The sequence below is a fragment of the Myxine glutinosa genome, chromosome 1 (assembly GCF_964187855.1).
Source record: "Myxine glutinosa chromosome 1, kmMyxGlut1.1, whole genome shotgun sequence".
Taxonomy (NCBI): domain Eukaryota; kingdom Metazoa; phylum Chordata; class Myxini; order Myxiniformes; family Myxinidae; genus Myxine; species Myxine glutinosa.
In genome coordinates this window covers 1841281-1862705 of record NC_136261.1, presented here as the reverse complement: position 1 = coordinate 1862705, position 21425 = coordinate 1841281, and the positions used below count along the sequence as shown (strand labels likewise).

The 21425-nt window shown below is 44.5% G+C and overlaps 1 protein-coding gene across 5 annotated transcripts in view; it reads right to left on the bottom strand.

The window, feature by feature from the left end:
• OFD1 (OFD1 centriole and centriolar satellite protein) overlaps positions 1-21425 on the bottom strand; it is a 136102-nt gene that overhangs the window by 73405 nt on the left and 41272 nt on the right. For 3 of the 5 annotated variants that reach the window (XM_078775777.1, XM_078775885.1, XM_078775827.1), the window contains exon 5: positions 1678-1776. The exons of the other annotated variants lie outside the window; for them this stretch is intronic. In XM_078775777.1, the coding sequence (XP_078631903.1) occupies positions 1678-1776 (99 nt within the window). The remainder of the gene's footprint in view (positions 1-1677; positions 1777-21425) is intronic. 5 annotated transcript variants of the gene reach the window in all.

Sequence of the window (21425 nt, the reverse complement as noted above, 5' to 3'; positions counted from 1 at the left end):
GGGAAGATTTGGAGGGGAGGGGTTATGGGGAAGATTTGGAGGGGAGGGGTGAGATTGGATTTTAGAGAGTGTACGATTAATGGGAAACGAACATTTATTGCAAAATGAGTTTCTTGTGACCTTCGAGTTAAAAATACGTTTAAGGACGCTGGATGGAGGATGGAGTGCAGGAGGGTTTAGGGAATGTAGAAAAAAGGCACTATAGGAGATGGAATTTTTTTTGGGGATGAATAGATTTGGTGAGCAAGTCGAAAGCAGCCTTTTAAAGAAGAAGAAAAAGGTGTTATAATATATGACGGAATACAGAACTTGAGGGGAAAGTGTAAACATTGAAGGTTAATAACAGTGAAAACTATCTGGGGAAATGGGGGAGAAACACGTGGTCGAAGAATGAACGAACGAATAAGAATGAATAAACGAATGAGAACAAAGAATAAGAACAGAGAAGGAAATGCTTCTTCTTCTTTTTTTTTTTTTGAGTTGAGATTTACACAAGGAAGTAGGCTATGGGGTGAAAAGACTGGGAAAACAGAGAACGAAAGTTATTGGAGCACAAATGACGGACCGCTGAGAGAAAAACAAAGCCTCAAGGTTGGACACTGTACAAGGCCTCAAGACACGACACGAATTAACACGATTTTCAATACAGGTATGAAAGATTTGCACCGAAAATCTTCCTCGGGACACAATATACGTACACACACCATAAAATAAATACAGTTATAACGAAAATACAAATGGGAACAATTACTTAACTTCGATTTCAAATCGCTCGCAACGCGGCAAACGCCTTGCTCGCGACGCGGCAAACAGACAATTAATTTATGAAAGATAAACACCGAGAAACTTCCAAGGTGCACACTATAACTTCACACACCGAAAGATAAATACAGTTTCGACAAAATACAATTGTGAACAGACTTAACTTTGAAAACGTGGAGACCGTGTGGAGCTTCGAAAATCCCTGCCGCCGTCTCCAAGATCTCGCGAGATCTCCAAGATCTCGCGTCTCTCCGCTTCCTCAACTTCCTTCTCAGTTATCTTCTCTGCCGGTCCTAAAACTGGGTTACTCTCTATGTTGCCATCCCATTCATTCTCTGTATTCAACAGCATTTCCATATATCTTTTCCATCTTCCTTTAATTCCATCTGGGTCCACATGGTCATCTGGGTATATAGTAAATATGACCATACCACTTTAATCCCAATGTCATGAATGCAAAGTTAATGGATTGAAGTGGTGTATGGTTCATGATTCCATGATAAGTGGTGTACGGTACAAACAACCGCGGAAGTAAAGAATTTGCCTCAGTTTTTTGATAGCATGTTATTAATCCAACCCTTTGGGGTATACAGAGTACAGTAGATCTTCCCTCAGTTCTGTAAATAAAACTTTCCTCACGGATGTTGGGATTCCTCAAAATGTATTTGTTTAATGCTATAAACAGCATTAGCAACTGTTTAAAAAGCAAATCATATGTGTTTGTGGTTTATAATATTTTACAAGCCCAGCTACGCCGCTGTTAGACTTTCGGTCTTGTTTTCTTGCAACTGTGGTGACACTATCCTCTTCTCCTTTATACTGCTTTTTTACCCTCTGTCATCCCACTCTTACACATGCCTAAAAGTTGGAATAAAAAGAGAAAAGTATTTCAGACAGATGGCCGTGTGAGCTCACCAACTGAGACCATAGGTGGCGTCTCCGTCTGGGTCTCCGTGTCCCGCGTGTCTTGGACCATCCGAGCTACAGCCTCGGACAGCAGAGTCCAAAGCAATCCTGAATGAAGTGCAATGAAAATACTGTAAGTGCACAGTGACTTCCCCTCCTTCACCAGAGAGGTCACGTTATTGCCGTGAGCATTTGGTTGTGAAATCCAGTGCACAGGGTCAGGGGATCAGTATTTCAATGTTTGTCCGAATGATCATCATGGTCCACATACTTCACAACATCTCTGTTCTGTGGGCCATTATCTAAAGCTTTCAGTACGTAATTTTACCAGACAAAGAAATGCAACAAGTACAAATACATTCAAAGTACACCGCCCCCATGCCAAATAAATAAATAACATCCTCCAACATGGCATTTCGAGGATCCTTCGGCGCCTGGCGATACAGCCATGCAGCACATAGAGACGGTATTGGGATGGAGACAACAACAACACAACAACATGCATTTTAAGGCCATTTTCCCTGCTAGAGCGGGGGTTAGCCTTGCGGTCCCCATGACAATCTTCTCCATTTTGCCATATTTTCTGCATCTCTCCTTGTTAACCCCCTTTCCCGCATTTCTTCTTCCACCATCTTTAGCCAAGTCTTTCTCGGTCTTCCCCGTCCTCTACTTCCTTCTACATTCATTACCATCACTCTTCTCAACCAGTCACTTTCATCCTTCCTCAACACATGACCAAACCATCTCAACCTGTTCCTCTTCACAGCATCAATCACAGGCTCTATTCCCATCATCTTTCGCAATTCATCATTTATTGGATGAACATCATTCATCATTCATCATTCATCATTTATGTATTGGGATGGAGAGGTGGACAATAATTGATTGATCAATTGCATAATTAAAATCAATAAATAATAGTCGTAAAATATTTTTGGAATCAATTGGCTGAGAGCATACCTGAATCACCAGTGTTTCATCCGAAGCTGTAACTTTTTGAAAATGAGTTAAATAAGTCAATAATCGAAACAAAAATTGATTAATTGACTTATCAATAAATAATTAATCGATTCATTGATTAATTAATAAATCCAAAATATCCTTTATAGCCACATCACCTGGTCATGGTCATGTCTAAAAATCAGCTTCCTAGCTCAAAAGGTGCCTGAGATAATGCCCAGAAGAGAAAGGAAATAAATAAGTACTTAATTTATCGCTATTAATTAAATAACTAATCAATTAATTGATTAATCAAAAAACAAAAATATCGTTTTTGCCAAAGCACTTGAGCCACTATGTGTATTACACCCGCGGGTGAGGGTTGGCACGGCGTTACCATGCAGGGGATGGGTTGAGATCGGCTATGGTTTTGCCTCGTGCGGCATGATTGCGGTTGGTGAATAAAAGCTGATTTATCACCTCAGCAAGACTGGTGTTTGATCGTGGTGTCGAGGTTGGAGATTCCCTTTAACCAAAATGGCGTGGTGGCAGCGGTGGGAAATATTTCCATGCATTCTTCGCCCTGGAGGGACTGGAGACGGTAATCGGCAGAGCATCACTGTTACGAGTGCCATCTTTGAACTCCACTCACACCTCACAGGAAGGTGAGCGGCCAACCAGCTCGTGCTGTATCTGTGTTACATACATCGTCTTGCATTCCACAACGTACGTAACGAACACTACCCTACGTGTTCAAGTTCGCCAGTCTCCATATCTAGACACCTTCCATAGCCACCACACAACCCGAGTTACCATCGATAGTGGTGCCACTGGTAATCCGATTCGCGCATCCACTGCAAGCAAATTCGGAGTCAAGATTCAGAAGAGCACACAGTCCGCTCATCAGGCAGATGGGTCCTCCTCGCTTCACATTGTTGGTGAAACCAGACTTGCACTCACACGCAATGGAAGGGAATTCCAATTTGAGGGCCTGGTGGTCGAGAATCTAGATGTGGAGGTCCGAGCAGGAACACCTTTCTTGGAGTGTAATGACATCTCGGTCCGCCGTGCTAGGCACCAAGTTATCCTGGGTGATGGCACCACTTACATGTACGGTTCTCAGGGAAGGAACCTGGATCGCTATACTGTACACCGAGCTCATGTACTATGTGCCCCACCTCACACAAGTACTCTGTGGCCTGGAGAGTTTGTTGAAATCGTCCTCCCAAATGACATTTCGAATACGGACTCGGTGTTTGCACTTGAACCTCACACGGATGCCCCTATTGCAAGGTCACTGCGATCCAGTGAACTCTGACCTCCACCCAGTGTTATTCACAGCATCAGCGGGAAGGTTCGGATCCCCCATTTAACCAACGAACCACGAGTTCTCAAACGACAGGAGCAGTTTTGCCAGATCTGCCCCATCTACATACCTGAGTACACCAAAGAACAATCAGGGGCTTATACCGAGACCAACACCCCTAAAGTGAGGCACACACCCATTTCGCCCACAAAACACTCTACAACTGTCACCCTAGACCCTGACAACATGTTCACTCCCGAAATGCGATCCATGTTTTGCGCACTTCTGGAAGAATATGATGAAGTGTTTGACCCAGTCTTCCAAGGTTACAATGACGCTGCAGGTCCCTCCGAAGCTGTTGTTAACATGGGCCCGGTTCAGCCCCCACAGCGCAAAGGCTGGTTGCCACAGTATGCACATGATAAATTATGTGAACTGCAACACAAGTTTGATGAGTTGGGAAAACTTGGAGTCTTTGCCCGCCCAGAAGACATGGGGATCACCGTGGAGTACCTGAGTCCCTCATTCTTGATCAAGAAGCCCAATGGTGGGTTTCGTTTGGTCACAGCCGTTGCTGACGTGGGCCGGGACAGTAAGCCCCAACCCTCTCTTATGCCAAATGTCGCAAGGTTGCGCAGTGGAAGTACCATATTATGACCGACCTTACGAGTGCCTTCTACCAAATCCCATTATTCCGCAAGTCCATGAAGTAATGCGGTGTGGCCACACCCTTTTGTGGGATACGCGTGTATACCAGATACGCAATGGGAATGCCTGGATCAGAAACAGCTCTCGAAGAACTCACATGCCGCGTCCTTGGTGATCTCTTGGAGAAGGGAACCGTCACCAAGCTCGCTGACGACCTCTATTGTGGCAGTAGCACATTGGATGAGCTCCTCCAAAACTGGCAAATGTTTTTTCAGGCCCTCTGTAAATGTCGACTCCGCCTTTCTGCTTCAAAGACTGTTATATGCCAGAAGAGCACTACCATCCTGGGCTGGATCTGGCCTAATGGTACTATCCAGGCCAGCCCACATCGCGTGGCTACTCTCTCCATGTGCTCGGCTCCTGAGAAGGTCAGAGGAATGGGATCCTTTATTGGGGCATATAAGGTTCTGGCTCGTGTTATCCCTGGCTGCTCAACACTGCTATCCCCCTTGGATGAAGCTGTGGCTGGATGCCAAACACTGGACAGTGTTATGTGGACTGAGGAGTTCCATGCTGCCTTCCGCAGAGCCCAGCCGCTCTTACTTCGACCCATACTGTTATTCTTCCTCGTCCGAATGATCAGCTGTGGATTGTAACAGATGGTTCAGTAAAACAACATCGTATTGGATCGACTTTGTACGTCACACGCAGTGGAAGACCTCACCTTGCGGGTTTCTTTTGTGCGAAATTATGTGGACGCCAACCTACCTGGTTGCCTTGTGAGGTGGAGGCTCTTTCCATTACCGCCTCATTAAAACACTTCAGTCCCTTTATTATCCAGTCTAAGCATTACACTTCCATCCTTACCGATAGCAAGCCGTGCATACAAGAAGCTTGGTCGTGGTGAGTTCTCAGCAAGCCCTCGTATATCCACATTCCTGTCCACTGTCAGCCGGTATCAGGCAACTGTACGGCACCTTGCAGGATCCGCCAACATTCCATCTGATTTTGCTAGCCGCAATGCCCCGAACTGCACTGATACCACCTGTCAGACTTGTGCCTTCATTAGAAGCGAGGAGGAAGCCGTAGTCCTACATATATCAGCTCAGGACATTATTTCCGGTCGTGCCAAACTGCCCTTCACCAACAGAGCCGCTTGGTTGGCAGTGCAGGCGGAGTGCCCAGATTTAAGGTGGACTCATGCCCACCTCGTTCAGGGAACCCGCCCATCAAAGAAAGCGACCAACATCAAGGATGTCAAACGATACCTCCAGGTCGCTTCAATGTCCAAAGATGGCCCAGTAGTAGTTCATTGTAACGAGCCCCTGTCTCCAGCACATGAGTACTCAATGGCCTACTAACAGCACTACACATTCAGTTGGATCACCCGAGTCGTTATCAACTTAGTTCCGTCATTCACTGGTATTTCTACGCTCTTGACTTGGATGGAGCAGTTGATCAGGTGACCTCCAAGTGCCACCAGTGTGCTGCATTGCGCAACACACCCCACATAATCATCAAACAGTCCACTGGAGACCCTCCCGGTGCCGTAGGTGTATCCTTTGCAGCAGATGTAATCAAACGCAATCACCAGTTAATTCTTGTATTGCAAGAATGTACCACCTCTTACACTATATCATGTATTGTGGACAATGAACAACACAGCACACTCCACGATAACTTGGTGGCACACTCCGCGATAACTTGGTCCGTTTATGCATAGAGCTCCGGCCATTGGATGGTCCATCTGCTGTCATCCGCACCGATCCGGTCCCCGGCTTTACACGTTTGGTTCCTGACGAGCTTCTTAAACATCATAGCATGTGCATTGAGATTGGTCGCATTAAAATCCCAACAAGAATCCCGTCGCTGAGAAGGCAGTTCATGAACTTGAGGATGAACTTTTACGACAGCAACCTATGGGAGGACCAGTAAACCCACTCACTCTCGCACTGGCCACTGCCAGTCTGAATTCACGAATTCGTGCACCAGCGCGTTCTTCTCGAGAACTTTGTCTGATAGCGAACAGTAGCAATCGGCTATAGAAAAGGAGGCATACGCTATCGTGGAAGCCGTCAGACGGTGGCGCCACTTCCTTCTTGGGAAACATTTTCAGTTGATTACAGACCAACAGTCAGTGGCTTTTATGTACAACGCACGGCACTCTCAAAAGATTAAGAATGACAAAATAGCTCGCTGGTGCATAGAATTGGCCGACTTCAGTTTTGATATCATGTACAGACCTGGACGGGATAATGTGGCAGCTGATGCGCTATCCCGGCCTGTCTGTGCTGGTATGATGTCAGAAGACTTACGGGAAATCCATGAATCATTGTGTCATCCGGGGGTCACAAGGGTGGCTCATTTCGTACGATGTAGGAATCTGCCCTTTTCCATCGAAGATGTCAGGCGACTATGTCAGTCATGTCCAGTGTGTGCCGAGGTCAAGCCGAGATTCTATAGACCTCGCATGGGGACTTTGATCCATGCAGGTCGACCCTGGGAGAGACTCCATGTGCATTTTAAGGGGCCGTTACCGGGCCCTTGCCCGCAACGATACATTCTTACAATTGTTGATGAGTCCTCACGATTCCCGTTCGTGTATCCCTGTGCTGATATGTCGTCCACAACAGTTATACGCTGTCTTCAGCACCTGTTTCTCATGTTTGGCTACCCCGTTTATGTTATGTACAGTCAGACCGGGGAACTGCGTTTCTATCTAGGGAAGTTTAGCAATACTTCCAGGAACAGGGAGTAGCCTCCAGTCGTACTACGGCGTATAACCCCCAATTGTTCAATTGTTGCATAACACCCTCTCTTACATCCCTTTTGTTCTGCCTCCAAACCTCCTTGCTGTGTTCGATGATGGTACATCATCGTTTCTGTGATGATTCCTGTCAGCAGTTTGTATGTGGTTGGTAGGCATGTTATTGGCCGGTATTTGTGGGGGAGTTGGGATTCCTCTGATTTTGGGATGAGAAAGGTGTTCTCTTCTACGAGCCACTCATCCACTGCCTTTTCCTCTTGGCATAGAGGTTCATTAAATGTCCTGGCATAGATTGTGAAGAGCATAGAGTTGTTTTAGGCAGAAAATTTGGAATTCCATTTGGGCCTGGGCTTTTGAAGTTTGGTATTTTTTGAATTTGTTTTCTAATTTTCTCTTCATCAATAATTAATCAATGGTGGCATTTCCTCGAGATGTTGCTTTTTCTTTTCCAGGTTTGCGATCCATTCTGCTTCCTTGTCATGTTCTTTTCGATTGTGGAAGCATCCGTTCAGTGCCCAACCATTGGGTGGGAGATGATAATTACCTCATGGTGTCTTTCACAAAGAGTAGGCGAATCATCGCCGGCATTCTAATCAAATTCACATTTCTGCCCGAACCATTTCACAGAATGGCAAACCGCCAAGTGTAATCCTTTCTAAATAACTGTTTAAATTCCTACGAAGGCAATGGCAAACCACCGATTGTAATCTTTTCCAACTAATTGTTAAATTCATCATTGCAATTCTAAACTAACTCCAATTACTAACTCCTAATAATACTAATTCTAATTTGTTATTAATAATATTAATCTAATTAATTAATATTGTATTCTATTTACTCTAATTCCTAAACTAGGGCAATGGCAAACCATCCAGTGTAATCTTTCATGAAACACTGTTGCTTTGTAAATGAAGAAATCCAACTAATATGTTGTCGTAATACCTTAATAATAATCGGGAATATATCACAATAGAATATACAACAACAACAACAACAACAACATGCATTTTAAAGGCCATTTTCCCTACTAGAGCAGGGGTTAGCCTTGCGGTCCCCATGACAATCTTCTCCATTTTGCCCTATTTTCTGCATCTCTCCTTGTTAACCCCCTTGCCCGCATTTCTTCTTCCACCATCTTTAGCCAAGTCTTTCTCGGTCTTCCCCGTCCTCTACTTCCTTCTACATTCATTTCCATCACTCTTCTCAACCAGTCACTTTCATCCTTCCTCAACACATGACCAAACCATCTCAACCTGTTCCTCTTCACAGCATCAATCACAGGCTCTATTCCCATCATCTCCCGCAATTCATTATTTGTCTTCCTCTCTCTCAACGATACTCCGCACATCCGTCGAACCATTCGCATTTCCACCCCTTCCAACCTTCGTTGCTGCTCTACGTTCATTACCCATGTCTCGCTCCCATAAATCATAACCTCTCACACATGCAGCATACACCTTTCCCTTCAGCTTCAACGACACTCCCCTCATCATCAGCACGCCACTCAGTTCCCGAAACTTCTTCCATGCCCATCTCACTCTAGCAACTGTTGCCGAGTCTGATCCACCTTCTCCATTCAGCATGTCTCCGAGGTAGCAAAATGTTTTCACACCTTCCAGCTTCACGCCGTCTCCAAGATCCAACTCAACATTTCCTCCATCTGCAGCTCCCTTTGTGCACACCTTACATTTGAATGTAGCTGCCACACTGGTTAATGACCCTCTCAGACCACTACATTTTTGATGAACCCACTCAGTGCACATTGTACATTGAATGGAGTTCACTCCGACACCCTTCCTACACACAGCACAGGGCCACTTCCCAGTTCTTTCCACCTCACCACATGCTTTACCACTTGCCATCACCTTCGTCTTTCCAATATTCACCTTCAGACCTTTTGTCTCAATACATTCCTTCCACTTGTTCATCTTTTCCTTCAGTCCATCCATACTTTCCGCAATCAACACCAGATCATCTGCAAACACCAACTCCCACGGTAAACCCTCCTTTACGTTCTGAGCCAGCACCTCCATCACAGCTACAAATAGTAGTGGACTTAGTACCGACCCCTGATGCACTCCCACCTTCACCTCAAACTCACCACTGTTCCCGTCCTTCGTCCTTACAGCTGTGCGCGCTCTTTTGTACATTGCCATCACTACTCTGATCAACCATTCCTCCACTCCTAACTTCCTCAATGCCCATGTCAATACTTTGCGTGGAACCCTATCGAATGCTTTCTCCAGATCAACAAACCCAAGAACAACTTCTTCCTCTTCTCCATGTACTTCTCCTGCAACTGCCACACAATGAAAAGCGCGTCTGTCATTCCTCTTCCTGGCATAAATCCAAACTGCATTTCGTCGATCTTCACTTTCTTCCTTATCCTCCTCTCCAACACCCTTTCCAATACCTTCATTCCATGCTCCAATAACTTTATCGCTCGGTACGAGCCACACTCCAGAGGGTCACCTTTCCCCTTGTATAGAGGGACGAGGGTACTCAGTTCCCAATCCACTGGAATGCGGCCTTCTTTCACCACCAGATTACAGATCTCTGTCATTCTCTTCCCACCCCAACTTCCTGTTGCCTTCAACATATCTCCCACAACTCCCCTCGGCCCTCCCGCTTTTCTACTCTTCATTGCTTTTATCGCTTCCTCAACTTCCTTCTCAGTTATCTTCTCTGCCGGTCCTAAAACTGGGTTACTCTCTATGTTGCCATCCCATTCATTCTCTGTATTCAACAGCATTTCCATATATCTTTTCCATCTTCCTTTAATTCAATCTGGGTCGACAACGATTTGTCCCACTTCATCCTTCAAGCAACTCACCCCATCACATCACACCTCTCTTTCGCTATCTGCTTTGCAATCCTGAATACTGCTTTCTGACCCTCTTCCGAATCCAAGCGTTCTGCGAACATTTTCCTACATGCCTCCTGCGCATTTGCTACCTCTTTCTTTGCAGCCTTCCTGGCTGCCTTATAACTTTCATGCTCTGCTGTTTCTGCTCCCGTACCCTTCGCCTTCTGCCACTCCTTGAACTTCTTCCTCTTCTCGTCAATCCTCTTTCCAACTTCATCATCCCACCACCATGTTTCCGAGTGCCTCGGTGGTCCTTTTGTCCATCCACATACCTCACCAACGGCTTCCAACAGACTAGCTTTCATTGACATCCAACCACTTTCAAGCTCAACCACATCATCCTCGACTCTACTCAGCCTCTCTTTTAATGCCTCCCTTACTGTCACCTCTTTCAACCTCCACACCTTCATTCTCGGTTGGTACTTCAGCCGCCGAGCTCTCCTCGCACCTTTCACCCTTATGTCGCAGACAACCAAGTGGTGCTGTGAAACAGCCTCCTCCCCCGGGATCACCTTTGTGTCCCAGAGGTGCCCCCTATCTCGCCTATGCACCATCAGGTAGTCAACGGTTGTCGTCGACCCACCTGACGTGTATGTAACAAGCTTATTATCCTCTTTCTGGAACTGAGTTTTACAAATCAACAAATCATCTCCATCAGCAAACTCCAAAATCCTTTCACCTTCTCCATTTCTCACACCATATCCGTAACCCCCATGAACTCCGTCAAAACCATCCATACTCCTTCCCACATGTCCATTTAGGTCTCCTACCACAACAACTTCCTCATCTTTCACGTTTTCCATCAGCTTCTCTATTGCACACCAGAACTTGTCCTTCTCTTCATCGCTTCGACCAACCTGCGGAGCATATCCCGAGATGTCGTTCACCAAGAGCTTTCCAATCATCATTTTCACCATCATCAACCTATCACTCACTCTCGTCACACTCACCACACTGTCTACAAACTCCTCAGAAAACAGGACACTAACACCATTCACGCCCTCCGGGCACCCTTGCCACATAAACTTGTATTTCTGTCCCTGCCTACCCTTCACCATTCTCACACCACTTCCCTTCCATCTCGTCTCTTGCACACAACATATGTCCACTCTTCTTCTGACCAATACTTCCACCACTTCTCCTGATCTCCCTGTCATTGTCCCTACATTCCATGTCCCAAACCTCAGAAACCGATCTCCACTTCGGGCTGTACCCTACCCATATGTAGTTGTAATTGTCATGGTTCTCTTTTTGAGGCAATGTTTTAATGGCCGGATGCCCTTCCTGACGCCAACCCTCTTAGTCGTCTCTTACGACACGCAGGGATACGTGTTCTAAATTCTAATCCTATTCCGATACCTATTTTCGAATATTTTTCCTTGCCATGGATTTCGAATTTTCGAATTCCGAATCCTATATTCCGAAACCGATACCTATTCTAATCCAGGGTACACACTGGGAAACGTTTAAAACATGGAAATTCGGGGGGGGGGGGGGGGGAGGGTGGCGTCTATCACGGCTGCGGTTTAAACATATTTAAATAATAGTTAAACAAAACCATGAAAAACAATCTGGGAAAAGTCTCTAAGTGAGAACGTGGATTTGAGAAAGCAAGGAGCAGAGGTGGAAGAAAAACGAGATATAGGGGGCGGGGCACAAGTCGAGACGAGGAGGAGAGCGAACAAGCACGTGTCCGGGAGGAGAGAAAGAATTAATATAGAATTTTTTTTTGTTTGTTTATTTGTTTGTTCTGTTTTCAAAACGCTGGACAAAGGGTAAGATGTTCGTGAGAGGTAGGGGGGGGGGGGGGGGGGGGAGAAAAGAAAATCAAAGAAACAAGCAAATACTATGAAGGAAAAAACCCATATTCACAAAACACTGCCGGGGGGGGGGGGGATGGGGGGGGGGGAGGGAGGCCGCACGAGGCGCACGAGGCGCGAACAAAAAAACGACTAATCACACACAAATTTGCAACAACTACAAAACCAAAACCAAATAGAAACACACAATAACACATACACAACAAAATACCCAGCGGAAATTTGACAAAGAAACGAACGGGAAAACACTCAAACTTTGATGCCGTGGAGAGATCGAAGCAAGCCTCGTCGCTCGAGGGACCGGAAGTCAGGTCCACCATCACAATAGAATATATAGGAATGAATTTTTTCAACGGTGAATTCTAACGTTTGTATAACCTATATGATGTTATATACTACATACTATAGCGGACTGTGGTGTGGAAGAACCTTGTGAGACAAAGTATTCATCATGTTACATTTACCTTTTAAACATACACATATACACCACCGGTCAAAAGTTTTAGAACGCCTCAGTTTTTCCAGTTTTTATTGAAATCTACGCAGTTTAATGTCTCAATGTACTCTGAAATTAAGCATAGAACAAATAAATAATTGGAGATTTAAAAAAAGAAATCATAGAATCATTTTGTTTAACAAAATTTAATTTCAATTTTTGACTCAGCAAAGTAGCCACCTTTTGCAGATACAACCACCGAACACACTCGTGGCATTCTTAATAGAATTCTTAGCAAAGTAGCCATTCTACAATGGAAATCAAACATTGTTCGAGAAGTTATTCCCAACACTGTTGCAGAAGTTCCCACAAATGTGTTGCACTTGTAGGTTGCTTTGCTTTCACCCTTCTGTCCAGTTCATCCCAAACCAGCCCGATGGGGGTTAAGTCTGGAGACTGTGCTGGCCATTCCATGATTTGAAGCCTACCGTCTTGTTCTTTTCCTCGAAGGTAGTTTTGACATAGCCTGGAGGTGTGTTTAGGGTCATTATCTTGCTGTAGGATGAACCCCTGACCAACTAGGCGTATACCAGAGGGTATTGCATGGCGCTGCAAAATGCTGTGGTAGCCCTTTTGGTTCAGGGTGCCAGTCTCTCTGTGCAAGTCGCCGACTCTGGATCCAGCAAAAGAGCCCCAGACCATCACGCTTCCTCCTCCATGTTTGACAGTTGGTGTCACACACACTGAGGAACCATCCTTTCGCCTTATCAACGGCGTACAAAAACCCTGCGTGATGAACCAAATATTTCAAATTTTGATTCATCGGTCCATAAGACCTTCTTCCAGTCTTCAGTAATCCACTGGCGGTGCTTCATGGCCCAGGCAAGCCTCTTTTTCTTATTTTGCCATCTTAGCAATGGCTTTCTTACTGCCACTCAACCTGTTAAACCTGCAGCTCGAAGTCTTCTCTTCACAGTTGAAACTGAGACTTGCTTACTTCGACCAGTGTTAAGCTGTGTTTGAAGCTGTTGTCCTGTGAGCCGCCGATCACGCAAGCTGTTGACTCTCAGAAACTTGTCTTCTGATTCTGTTGTGGCTTTGGGTCTGCCAGACCTCTTCCTGTCAGAGTTTCCTCCAGTTTCCAAGTTTCTACTTCGTGCAGTGCAACATTGTCCAAATAATGCTTCAGAAGGTGTAATAACAGTCTGTCCCAATACTGCTTTTATACAGACAGGGGGTTTGTAATGAAGTAATCAGCAGAAGTTGGGACACCTGTTAGACGGGTCAATATATGAAAAATAAGGGCCTAACCCCAAAAAAAATTATAATAAAGGTTTTTTTGTTTTAGGTGTATCATTAGGTTGTACTAGACCCCTGAAAAAAAGTTTACCAAAATTTGACTCCGGGAAAGTGGTTAATTAGCATATTTTCAAAATGGCACCCCCAAAATTTTCAATGTACAGAAAAAAAATTTCTTGTTCAATTTAGACCCTATAAATGTATTACAAATAGATAGAAACATGGTTGCTTTACCTAATGAACACATCAGAAAATTTCTATGACGTCATTGTGACGTCATAATGACGTTGCTGTCTCAATTACGTCATATGATATCATGAATCATTACTGTTTTTCCTTACTACCAAGACTTAAATAAATATTTTTTGTTTCAGGATTTGAAAATGGATAACGGAGAGCTTGACGAAGACGTCTGCCCAATTTGCAAAGCGAGTTTGGAAGACGCCAAGGACACTGATGTTTCCAAACTTTCAAGGAAGGGTGTTGAAAAAATCAACAAATCAAGCCAAGAAAGGGGTTGTGATGATGTTGTCGCAAGACCAAACCAACGAGTACACAAGAAATGTCGATCCTCGTGGACAAATGAAAAAGCAATCAAACAGGCTTTAAAACGTTCTTCTGAATCATCATCACCTGTAAAGAAGAAGAGCCGCCGTATTAGCTTAGGGCCATATGACCCTAAAAAGGACTGCCTCTTCTGTGGCCATGAAATTTCTAAGGGTACTCATGGACATGATGAAAGTGCCGGTAAGATTCTCACTGACTGTTTCCCTCAGACGATAGTTAAACATTGCAAAGAAAGACACGATGATTGGGCGCATATTGTTCAGGGTCGAATTGAATATCTTGGTACAAATTTGCAAGCTTCTGACTGTGTTTACCATAAACGCTGCAATACCTACTTTCGATTGGGGCAGGAAATGCCAGACCAGTTTCGATCAGAGGCAGTGCAAAAACCAAAACACATCGGGCGGCCCACAAACGAGGACCAGCGACAAGCATTTGTGACAGTTTGTGAATATTTGGAAAGCAATGATGAAGAACAAATTACGATATCTGAACTTGTGAGCAAAATGGGTGAATACTTACTTGAAGAAGACTCTGTGCCATATGGAAGTCAATATTTGAAGCAAAAACTGATAGAACGCTACAATGATTCTATATGCATAGCGGAAGTAGAAGGGCTTCAGGATATAGTGACGATGAGGGGGAAAACTGCAAAAATACTTCGTACCTATTTCGAGACTTCAAAAGATGGTGATTCCGAAAGTCAGAAACGTGCAATCATTGCTACAGCTGCCAAGCTCCTGAAGTGCGATATCAAGACTGAAATCCCATCAGTCACTGATCGATATCCCTCTTCGCAGAGCCTCAAACTAGACACTACATTAGATTACTTGCCGATTTCACTGCGTACCATGTTGAATAAACTGTTTGTGGGGACAGATAAAGATGAAAAAGTTGCTGCTATCGGGCAGTCAATAATACAAGGTGTTCGCCCGCGGGCACTTGTAGTGCCACTTCAAATAGGACTTGCTACTCAGCTACACCATGTCTATAAGTCACGATTTCTCATTGACACCTTGTCTGTGATGGGGTTTAGCTCTTCTTATGGGGAGGTGCAGAGATTCTTGCAAAATGCTGCTGATGTGGTTGCACCAGAGTTACTTGGGAAAGGATCATCTGGTACAGTATTATTCGCTGCTGATAATGTTGACCACAATATCATAACTCTGGATGGAAAAGGAACCTTCCATGGAATGGGAATGGTGGCAGCAACAACACCAGGACAGGTGACAACCCATGTTGTCAATAGGAAAAACGTTTCCAAATTGAATGTGAAAGAAATGTCACGGGTTGATATCATTGATTATCGCTTCTCCACATTTGCACGTCGTAACATTATGTTTGAAAAACTTCCAGAACTTCACTGTCCTGTCCCAGTTGTAGACATTCTATGGGAGCTCTCATTCTGTTTCCACATGGACACACCCAACTGGCAGGGAATGATGAACATAGTTCATAGCGTATCTGACCACCCTGGAAAATCATCTGTCACATTCCTACCAATGATCGACATGTATCCAAGTGAGCCAACTTGCATACTCTCCACACTTAGTTTCATTTGTGACCTAGCAGCGAAACACAAGATTGCGCCAATCGTGACATTCGACCAACCCTTGTTCTTTAAGGCCTCGGAAATAATCTACAATTCACCAGAGTGGAGCCACCTGAAGAACATTACGTTGATGTTAGGAAGTTTCCATACGTTGATGAACGTGCTCGGTGCTATTGGCACACTTATGCAAGGTTCGGGTCTGACGGACAGCCTCGAAACTGTTTATGGTGACAATGCAGTAAAGCATATGATTGGTGGTAAAGCTGTGCAGAGAGCATTGCGGGGCCATCTCTTGGTTGAAAAATGCTTGAATGGAATGCTGGTCTGTGAAATGATGGAAAGCGATCCCGAGTTCGCTAATTCAGTGAAGACGTGTGAGGACATGTACAACTCGTTGTTAGAAGGCAAGACCACATTAGAAACAGTAGCTACCTCGGAGAAAAACGCAAAACTTCAGCAAACACTTGACAAAAAGAAACTTGAGTTGTCTGACCAATCCAGGACAAGTAAGCTTTGGGTTGCTTACATGAACATGGTAAAAAGTGCAAGAATGCTTTTGATGGCAGATCGAATGGGCTCATGGGAAAGACATGTTAGTGCTGTTGCCGAATGTTTGCCAATATTTGCTGCAACAGGACACTACAATTACCTAAAATCAGCACACTTGTACTTGCAAAACATGCAAAACCTTGAAACAAAGGATCCTGCTGTATTCAGGAAATTTCAAGATGGATTCCATGTAATCAGGCGTTCAGACAAATTCTGGGCTGGCCTGGGTTCCGACCTTGTGATTGAGCAGACCTTGATGCGCTCGCTAAAGTCAACCGGTGGCTTGACACGGGGAAGTGGGATGAGTGAAGAGCAGCGAGCCTTGTGGGTGTTATCATCACCGGTTTGTTCTGAGTACAATCATGCGATGGGGGACTTCAACAAGCGTGCCTTTTCAATGAGTGTGCAACATAAGGATATGAGTGGAGCAAGGATGAAGAGAGATCAGGCCGACCTTGCAAAAATCAAAGAAAAGCTCGAATCATGCAGTCCATTCTCTGCTGATCCAACATTGAGGAACATCATCACAGGAGTGGTTGCACAGGATGGCGTAAATGTTGACGACTATCAGAAAGTCGGGAGACAAATCATAGACAAAATGGAGGGTCAGCCAATTTTCACGTATGCAAGCAAACGAAAGGATAAAGTGAAAACATTAGGCGATTCATGCTCAGTGAAAGTTTCGCAAGACAGATCTATTGATCCTGCCTTACTGTTTCAGAGACTTCTTGTCATTTCCAATGCAGGCGACTGTTCTTTAGAGGAGGTTCTAGAGTATGAACTTAGTCCATTTCCCCCAGCCTTGTTCGAGGCAAGCTACATCATGAGGAAGCCAGAAAAAACACAACTTGCTAAAGCAATAGATGACTATGCCTGTAGCCTGTCAGATGAGGCTGTTACGAACGAAGTGCCACAGACCGAGAGCTATGTCCTAGACGGTGGTTCCCTCATGCACCGCGTACAGTGGACAAAAGGAAGCACATACGGTGCAATTGCGGACTGTTACGTTGACTTCACCTTACGCAATTATGGAATGGCGACAGTCGTTTTTGACGGATATCATGATCAACCATCAGTGAAGGACAGTACCCACCAGCGCCGTCAGCAGAAAAACCATCCAAAAGTGAGCTTCACTCCAACAACTGTGTTCACAGGAAAGAAGGAGGACTTCCTGTCTCAAGGTAGCAATAAGCAAGGGCTCATCAATATGATAAGCGACAGACTCCGCGAGAAAGGCTGCACAGTAATAAATGCCGAAGGGGATGCCGATTATGATATTGTTCAGGCAGCTATTGCAGTTTCTGAATACAAGACCACGACCCTAATCGGAGAGGATACAGACCTGTTGATCCTTCTCCTCCATCATATGGACAGTCAGAAGAAAACTCTGTATTTTCGCTCAGACAAGAAGTCAAAAGATCAGAGGGTGTACAACATCAACACACTAAAGGAGTGCCTTGGACAACAGTTATGTTCTCAGTTGCTGTTTATCCACGCGTTGACGGGATGTGATACAACATCGCGGGTTTTCGGGATGGGAAAGAAAACATTCTTTGAGAAAGTTGCCAAAGGGGATGAACAGTTAAAATCCTGTGCACTTGCTTTTACCAAACCTGGCCAGACAGCGGACACAATAGAACAGCATGGTAACCAGTCGATGGTTTTACTGTTTTCCGGAAAGCAAACGGATTATCTTGCTTCTTTGCGACATTCGGTGTTTAAAAAGAAAGTGGTTTCAGCATCATCCTTTGTTGCGCCTGCTAGACTCCCACCAACTGCATCTGCGACAAAATTCCATTCCCTGCGTGCGTACTATCAAATAATGACATGGCTAGGACTTGAGAGCAATTTGGATGCCACTGACTGGGGTTGGAAAATTGAGGACAATCAATTCGCACCAGTTATGACCGCAAAAAACCCTGCGCCGGACAATTTGTTAAAGATTGTGCATTGCAATTGCACGACCGCTTGCACAACACAGCGCTGTACATGTAGGAGGTACGGTTTACCTTGCACCTCTGCTTGTGGAGAATGCCAACTTGAATCCTGTGAAAACCCAAACAACGTTCGTCCAATGGATCAAGATGACACAGAAGACAGTGACGATGATGACTAATGGTATGTGACAGTCATAACTTAAAGGCTCTTAGTGGTTTCTGACATTCAGTGTGTTATGGACGAGTTTGATTTCATTGCCTATTTCTGTAAGGACAACCAGCTGACATGATATTTCCCTTCATATGGTCATACGGTGATGCAGGGATTTGTTCCTAGGTTGCATGGTGTCATGACGTCACTACCAATAACCATGTATTATTCACAGACCTTTCAGAAAATACTGTATTGTATAGGCAGATCAAATTTTCAAAAATTTTTTTTCACAAAGTGTGTATTTGTTGAAAAAAGTTGATAAAAATGCATGTATTATTCATTGTCGTCATCATTGACGTCATAATGACGTCATAGAAGTTTTCTGATGTGTTCATTATGTAAACCAACCATGTTTCTATCTATTTGTAATACATTTATAGGGTCTAATTTGAATTATAAAAAAGTTTCCTGTACATTGAAAATTTGGGGGGGGTGCCATTTTGAAAATATGCTAATTAACCACTTTCCCGGAGTCAAATTTTGGTAAACTTTTTTTCAGGGGTCTAGTACAACCTAATGATACACCTAAAACAAAAAAACCTTTATTATAAATTTTTTTGGGGTCAAACCTTACATTGACCCGACTATGTAGGAATTGTTTGCATCAACTTTCAAGGCTTAATTTACTTACATTGCTGCAGAACAGCTGTAAGTTGTTAACCCATTACTTGGTCCCTGAAGAAGGCCTTTTTTTTTTTTTTTTAACAATATAACTGTGAATTTACATTATTTTCCCGTTTCTGCTAACCTAAACTTTTTTTTATTTTAGCTCGAGCAGTTTACTACTTACCTTTGTACCATTTCAGGTTATTCACTGGACATTAAACTGCGTAAATTTCAATAAAAACTGGAAAAATTGAGGTGTTCTAAAACTTTTGACCGGTCGTGTGTATGTATGTATATATATACTAGCAGAAGTACCCGGCATTGCCGGGCGGGGGAGGGGAGGGGGAGGGGAAAGGGGGGGGGAGGGGAACGGGGGGAGGGGAGGGGAACGGGGGGGGGGGAGGGTAGGAGAGGAGGGGAGGGTAGGAGAGGCGGAGGGAGGGGAAGGGGGGGAGGGGAGGGGAGGGGGGGAGGGAGAGGGGGGAAGGGGGTGGGGGGAAAGGGAGGGGGAGGAGAGAAGGGGAGGGGAGGGATATAGATGGTTACTGGCAATTCATCACATCCACAAATGACGTAATCCACACAATTTATGTACTTTACATAACGTTAATAGGAATACATGGCCGTGTAGATGGGGAATACAGTTTTTTTTAAAGAAATCACAAATATCAGATGGAAGTTTTTAAAATTTAGAACTATTCTCACTCAGAGTTAAACGTCACCGCAACATTACGTGGTTGCTTCAACGTTTTCTGTGAATTATATGTCATCATTGTGATATTTTAATGTTTTTTTTTTTTTAAATGAGATTTTTATATTTTTAAAAACGGCAAAAAAGCATCAGAACAGCTGTGAAAAAGCATCAGAACAGCAGTGAAACAGCATCAAAACAGCAATGTAAACATCAAAACAGCAGTAAAAAGCATCAAAACAGCAACAATTGTCCGGTGATTTTTCAATCACCGCAGCTAAATGTGTCAGGGTAATTAACTATTTTCCTTCGTGCCTTTGTGTTTTTTTTAATACACATAAATACATAAAATCACATAAAATACACATAAAAATCAGATCAGAATCAGAATCAGAATCAATATTCTCACAATCATCACAACACAGACACATAGTTAATTACGCAGTGCTTCCTTGTAAACAATGTTCTTTGTCTTTCCTTGTTCGGATAGGATGTATAGGTTGTTCTCTTGTCCTACCCGACTACATCCTACGTATAGTTGGCCATGGGAGAAGCACGGGGAATCAAGGTTCAGTCCGACCACCTTGAGAGATTGTCCTTGCGCCTTGTTGATGGTCATGGCAAAGCTGAGCCGTACGGGGAATTGGAGCCTTTTGAACTCGAATGGCAGATCAGATGGTATGATTGGTATCTTCGGAATGAAGACCTGTTCCCCGCTATAGTTTCCCGTAAGTATGTTGGCCTCAATTACGTGAGGCATCAACTTTTTGATAGCCAGTCGTGTGCCGTTGCACAGTTTTGGGGGATCGATATTTCTCAGGAGCATGATTGGAGCACCTTCCTTTAGATGGAGTATGTGGGGAGGCACACCCGGAGGCTGTAGCGAAATGAGGATCTCCACCGGGTAATGGACAGTCTCGTGGTCGTTTTGCATCGAGTCGACAGATCGGTAAGTTCTTAGATCCCCAGGAATAGTCTGCAGAAGATCCAAATTGATTTTGTCCACTGCATCGTTCTTTGGGGCTAGAATTGCCCTTTCACAGAGCCAGGAGTGATTTCGGTAGTTGGCGGGGATGTTGGGGAAGACGTTCGCCTTGAGTTCGTCAGCCATGGTGACATTGTTGCCGCATGGTACGATGTCCAGTCCATCTTCAGGGCACGTCTCCAAATCTCCGTTTCCGATCTGTAACAGCTTCGCTGAAAAGGCGCCTGCGGCTACATCTCCATGAAGGGTGACACGCATGTTTGTGCTGAGTTTCAACTTCGTCACTTTTGACCATAGAGGAGATGCCTTTATACAGGAACGAAGTTCATCTGCCTTAGTCCCGCGTGGTATGACAGGCAGGGTCTGTCTGAAACCCCCTGCCATCAGAAGAGTAATGCCTCCCATGACAGTCTGATCGTTTCGAATATCTTGCAGTGTGCGGTCAACTGCCTCCAGTGCAACTCTGTGAGACATTGTGCACTCGTCCCAGACAACGAGTTGGCATTGCCGAAATACCTCTGCGACAGCCGATGACCTGGAGATGTTGCACATTGGCTGCTCCGTGTTAGTGAGGT